Source organism: Orussus abietinus, unplaced genomic scaffold, assembly GCF_000612105.2.
Source record: "Orussus abietinus isolate OABI.00-Male unplaced genomic scaffold, Oabi_2.0 scaffold1228, whole genome shotgun sequence".
NCBI classification, from domain to species: domain Eukaryota; kingdom Metazoa; phylum Arthropoda; class Insecta; order Hymenoptera; family Orussidae; genus Orussus; species Orussus abietinus.
Genome location: NW_019395373.1, coordinates 1,777 through 8,454, shown reverse-complemented (window position 1 = coordinate 8,454; position 6,678 = coordinate 1,777). Strand labels below are relative to the sequence as shown.

The 6,678-nt window shown below is 29.3% G+C and overlaps 1 protein-coding gene across 1 annotated transcript; it reads right to left on the bottom strand.

Moving 5' to 3' along the window:
- Positions 1 to 2,581: 2,581 nt before the first annotated feature.
- Positions 2,582 to 6,354, bottom strand: LOC111674251 (A disintegrin and metalloproteinase with thrombospondin motifs 20-like; the record flags this gene model as incomplete). The annotated part of the gene is given in 5 exon segments (XM_023433742.1): positions 2,582 to 2,961; positions 3,870 to 4,023; positions 4,618 to 4,790; positions 5,547 to 5,748; positions 6,281 to 6,354. Coding segments are annotated over 4 exon segments (555 nt in total). The 3' UTR covers positions 2,582 to 2,935.
- Positions 6,355 to 6,678: the final 324 nt, after the last annotated feature.

Below are 6,678 nucleotides of genomic sequence, written 5' to 3'. Positions count from 1 at the left end.
TAGTTAGTTAATTAACAGTAATACTGTCGACGGTGCGATTAAATAAATAAATAAATAAATAAATAGAAGATTAATACGTGTATGTACAAAATTACATTAATGCAACAAATAATTGTATACAATTTTCTAATTGTGCAAATTTACTCTTAAACTCATCAGTTAAAAGTTAGAAAGAATTTTCTAGGTAAACATTTCATTATTTATATTAAAATTACCTGTTAATATTGAAAAATTAGTTAATTACTCTTTAACTGCCAACGATAACAATTTTTGAAGTCTTTCAAAAATAAAACTAAGAAGTAATTTAATGACTTGAATTCTCATCGATAACAACATTTGAGGTTAATTTTTGTTATTTTCTTCTTTGACATCGATTAAACAATTATAATTCTTCAAAAATTGTTATTGATTACAATTTTTTAGGTAAATTTAAAATCCTCTTCTTTGACGTCGATTAAATAATTACAATTGACAAGAAATTTCCATCGATAACAATTTTTGAGGTTAATTTTTATCATTCTCTTCTTTGACATTGACTAAACAATTACAATTGACAGGAAATTGCCATCAGTGACAATTTTTGAGATTAAATTCACACATTAGAACTCATCGATGACAACTTTTAACCTTAAATTCCTAAAAAATATTCATTAACAATGGTTTCCATTGAAATTTATAATAAAAGTGGAACACTAGATAAGTTTAAACTGATGTAAAAGTGACGTTAAAGAGATTTTGTTTATGAAACTTCTCTTTAAACTGAGTTTTACAGTATAAATATTATAAAATTGTACCATAATCTCACTTTTTCAAAATGGATGTACGTCACTTCTGAATTAACATTTTAGTCAAAGAAAAGGAATAAAGGATAATGACAAGTAGAAGCGAATCATTAAAAAGAAAACTAGGCTTCTATGTTCCATGAAAAAATGTTCAACTTTCCCTCGTAGCACAGAATAATTTCTAAATATTTTTTTAATAATCTTTGCCAAATATATCAAGCCAAAGATTTTTAAGACGTTTCGTACATTTTTCATTTGACGATTATTATCAGACATTTCATATGGAATACAAAATGTGACAAATTTTTGCAATATTTCATTATAGTTGCAAAACGTGTTTCTTAATTAAAAATATTTTTGAAACGTTTATAATATATTTGGCAGATAATATTTAAAAAATATATTTATTAAAATGAAACAAAACATTTTGTATATCTGTAAGAAAAATATTACGAAATCACATGGAGCTATTATACAATTATTATAAAAATAATATTCTAAAGTAAATGTTTTGTTATTATTTCAAAAGTTAAATGTTTACAAAATGCCGGTTCCTGTTTGTTAAATAGATAGACAATAAAATGCAAATATTTTGTGCTATTAGGGATGGCTAATATTATATACATATAAAATTAATATTCTAAAGTATACGTTAAAAAAAAATATTTCCTGCGAAACAAAAGTTTAGTGTCATGGAGAATTGACTTAGCGTATTGTTAGTGCAAATCTTAATTTGTGATCAAGAAACTCAGTAGAGTTACGCGCTAAATACATTTGAAATACTCGCTTTAGAATGAAACATTCAAAATTAAACTTAATTTTCAAGCGTCCCAATTTTATTAAATTTTTCAATATTTAAATAAAATTCGCGTAACTTAAACAATGAATTAATTACACTAATTGGCCATCGCGAAAATAATTCTAATTATATGTAAGGCAAGTGTCAGTGTATAACAATTAATATGAATAAGCGTAAAAATCTGCAGTTGAAAGTTTCGATTCAGAAAACTTTAAATTGCAAATTCTTCGATTATTTAAACATTATCGTTAATTCTATCCGTACAATTATTAACTATCAATAGGTTTTCTCTCGAGTTGTTTATCTTATTGCAAATTCTTGCGCTTATATCTGTAATTAGTTAATTAATACTTAAGTTTAGGTTTTTAGGTTAGTTCAGCTCGTCTTGGCATATTTTTAGTTACTTTTTAATTGTTTTAACTAATCTCAGGCAAATTCGGAACCAGCTAAAGTTTATCGGCAATTTATTAACAATTCTACAAGAAATATTAATTGTATATATTGTCAATAAACAAACAAAAACAAAGTATATAAAAAACAACCTGTAACATTGATGATTTTTTTCTTATGATAAGGAAATATTAATTTTTACGGTATAGAATGTTGCATAATTATTTTTATGATAAATAAAAAATTTAAATGGAATGTAATGAACTTCATAAATGGTTGACCCAATGTAAAAACAACTAATTAATAAACAAACTGGAATTTCAATGAAAGAAAGTTCCATTGTTCAACTTTGTCGGTCTCCAATAAGAAAGTAATTTGAACGTTTTGGAATTTTGCAACCATTAATCCTGTGTGGACTACCGCTGCATATATGTATCTAACGCTTGGCCCAATATTGCCTGCACGTATTCATGAATTTCGCCCCCATGTCAAAAGAACTTCGTCCTCAAAGGGTTGAAATCTACGTTTAATTTACAATATAGATTGTTAATAAACTAATAAATTAATTANCGGCTAGCCATTAATATAAAATGGTCATTATATATATAACTCAGACAACTCGAGATTTTTAATAATATTTTCGGACAACCAATATCCAAATAACAAATGCGAATTTAAATGTAAAAAATGATTTTCAAATTCCTGAAAGACAAGAAATCGTTTGTTCATTAATTTTAAGATGAGGAATGCAGAAAGTTATTAATAAAAAAATCTCAGCGGAGTCAAACCTACCCTCTCATTAACAAGAATTATTTCTCTTTACACCCTCCCTCCCTCTCTTAAACGTTAATAATTGTTATTCTAATTGTTAGTATTAATAATTCTTTGACTCGTTGAGCCTTTCGAGTCTCCTGGCAGGATCGCAGCATTGCTTCGCAGGTGAAGTGGCACTTGGCGTGGAAATTCAATTTTCTTTCCTCTCCGATTGCCCTGAAACATTTACATTAAATAATTAACAATCAATAGCAATTATATAAGTAGACGAGAGTAACAATTATGTATGTTTTGTCTCTACCCAGATAGAAATTCATGATTCATCATATGCCTAGTAGTGTAAAACATTTGTCTTATATCTTCTATTTATTTAACAAATATCATACACTTTGTAAACATTTAACAGACTTTTGACATATTTGCAAAACGTTTACTTTAGAATATAATTTTTATACTATTTTTATGATATTTTTAATATACTTAGATGATGAAATATGTATCCACTAGGTTATAAACGTGTTTTAACACATGTATAAACATGTAAATATTTTTATGGAATAATAAACTGATTTGACGCTGTGTTAAAAATTGTTTAGAATTTTACGTCACCAATATTGCGGATGCCGTAAATGCACGATATATGTATCCACTAGGTTATAAACGTGTTTTAACACATGTATAAACATGTAAATATTTTTATGGAATAATAAACTAATTTTTCGTTTGTATACAAAATTGTTTATAATTTTACGTCTCCAATATAGCGGACGCCGAAAATATACGATATGCGGCATCCACTAACTAATGGCCTTTAGTCAATAATTACTTTAGTCAAAAAAACAAAGGAATAAAGAATAATGGCAAATAGAAGTAAACCATTCAAAAGATATCTAGACTTCAATATTTCACTTTTCCAAACATTCCATGGAAAGTTTTTAATTTTAAGCGTATCAGGAATAGGAACTGTGGAAACATAAAGTCCAATATTCATGTAATTTTCATTACGTATGAAATTTGTAAATTAAAGTACCTAATAATTTATTGTAAAACACTATATAAATTGCCTCGGGTATTTTAGTTACTCAATTCTGCTTCTTATATTACTTCGTAATTAAAACACTCACCGGAGGGATTCGGACACAAATAACTTCTACAGGTTTTCATGACGGAGGGCCTTGGAATGTTCCTACAGGCGTTTCCAGCTGGCTTTTTCGTTCCAAACCAGACACATTGAAGAATTCGGTATTTAATTCCATTCTCGTTGCAGGAGGCTGTGCACTGAAATTGTTAATAACTACCAGTTATCAAGAATGGCGAGTAATATCATTAAAGAGGTTATGATCTCTCCAGCATCGGAGAAGAGTTTGAAATGGAATTGTTTTGTATCAGATTTGCAATTTTCAATTTTTGCAATTTTAAACAATGTTGACAATTTTATTCAACATCGGAGGATTTTTATTTTTTTTACATTTTCTTTTGATTACGATGGGAATTCATTTATAATGAACTTTGAACTTATGCTGACATTTTTTATGTTGAGCAATTTTAGTTAATTTTAACAATTGTAACCATGTAATTAAATGTCGGAAGACGATTTTGATCTCTTCAAACTATTCTCTTGATTATGATGCGAATTCCGTCATAATGAACTTTGAGGTTAGGATAAAATTTCTTGTGTTGGGGAATTTTAGACTATTTTAATACGATTGAAGATTACTTTTAAAATTGTTTCAACATCAAAGAGAACTTTAAATGATAGTAGGATTATGTTAAGATAAATTTAACCTCGAGCAATTATTAATAAGCATTAATCTCTTTCCTTTCCATTCACAATTAGGTTAGGAATTCACTGCTGTTAACTGTTCAACTCACCTCTGACCATTCTCCGACTCTCCAGACTCCTTTGCAAGCATCGTTGTAACACTCTCTCCTCTGTGTTGGCTTTGAACTTTCCTCGCAGTTACTTAATTCCAGTAAACTAACAATCTGTGTTCCATTTTCTAACTCTCGGAGGGAACGACACTTAATTTCTCTCCTCTGCATCGCTGTAAAAAAAAGGAAACAATTAATATTTAATAAACAAGTGCCTTTGACACACGTTTCGAGTTCCGCATATTTTTTGGGACAAAATAACTATAATTAAAAGAATCTGAATGAAAATTATGAGGTTAATAGATTGTTAATTAATCAATAAGCTTAATGGAAGAACTTTTTGTGAACTGTGAATGCGGAGGCTATAAGGAAGGTCCTGACACTCATGAAATTTTACTTTTTATACAAAATTTTCCAAATATCTGTAAACAAATTATTTAAAAACTGAAATTTCAGGAGTTTCTGGAGCTTACATTTCTCTTATATTTATATTTTAAAGTTTGAGTCAATTCAGTACACCCAGTTTGAAAAAAAAAGTTTATCACCTTAAGGTGATGTGAAAGTGATGTCAAAGATGTGTTGTTTATAACATTTTTCAAACTGGATGTACCAAATAGTTTCAAACTTTACAACACAAACATAGAGGCTATAAGGAAGATTCTGACATTCATAAATTTCAATTTTTTTAATTTGTTTATATATATTTAAAAATTTGTTATAAAAATTGAAATTTTATGAATGTCGAAACCTTCCTTATACCCTCACATCTACATTGTAAACTTTGAAATGATTCGATATATCCAGTTCAAAGAAAAGTGTCATTCGCGACCTCTTCGTCCCCTTAACATCCAAACAAGTTGCGCCGTTCGACGCAGTAATATCGAACGACGTTCGTACACTTTCTACTTGAAAATCTGTAAGAAACTGACCTGTCCTCCAATTGAAACACCGTGAACTTTCGCAAGGACTCCATTCCCCCGCCGACCAATGAGGACATCCCGCCCCTCCACAGGACTTAACCTTATCAGGTGCGGTTAGGTTGGCATTCTCGCAGTGCCTACTAGGAACGATCCTCCTGGGCGAGTGGGAGGTGGAGGGGGAGGTGCGCACCGTGCACTGCGCACCTCTCATCTACAAGATAAGTAAATTGTTAAGGGGAGGTGAAACTAAATTCTGGATGCGTGAAACATACCGGCTAGCCATTAATATAAAATGGTCATTATATATATAACGTTAAATTGTTTATGACACTATTCTACAAACTGGGCCATCGAATAATTTCAAAATTGATAATGTGATTATAGAGATCCTGAGAAAGAACGTGGTGCTCATGAAATTTCATTTTTGATAAACAAATTGTTTTTATTTATCCCAGCTTAGAACCAAGATCCCATATTTTTGATTGAAAAATGAAATTTCATGAGCATTGCGTTCTTCCTTAGGACCTCCATAATTACATGCCAAAGTTTCATACCATTCGATGCACCCAATTTTGAAGAAAATTTTGTAAACATTTTGATGTTTTGTATGTACAGAATGACCCTTTCATAACACCTGAACAATTTGCACTCGAGTGCAAAGAACTAATAAAAGAAACTAATGAATATAATGTATAATTACTGAAATTGTTTGTGTAATAAACAAATGAATGGCATTTCCTTACCTGGAAACCTCCTCCACCACAGGTCTGGGAACATTTAGACCATTCTGAAGTGACCCACTCGAAGACCAGGTATCCTAAAAGAAAAGATGAATATTAAAAACGAATTAAGTAATATGGAAGAGTCTATCACTAGTAGCAAACAATATTTTCTAAATAACTTTATATTTTAAACTTTACTAAATATTTCAAGCGACAGATTTTTTAAGACGTCTCGTTAATTTCATTCAAAGATATCTAAAATATTTTTTGAAAATCTCAATGACATATTTAGTTTTAATAATTTAGAAACATGTATCTGTTTTAACACATGTATAAACATGTAAATATTTTTATGGAATAATAAACTAATTTTTCGTTTGTATACAAAATTGTTTATAATTTTACGTCTCCAATNATGT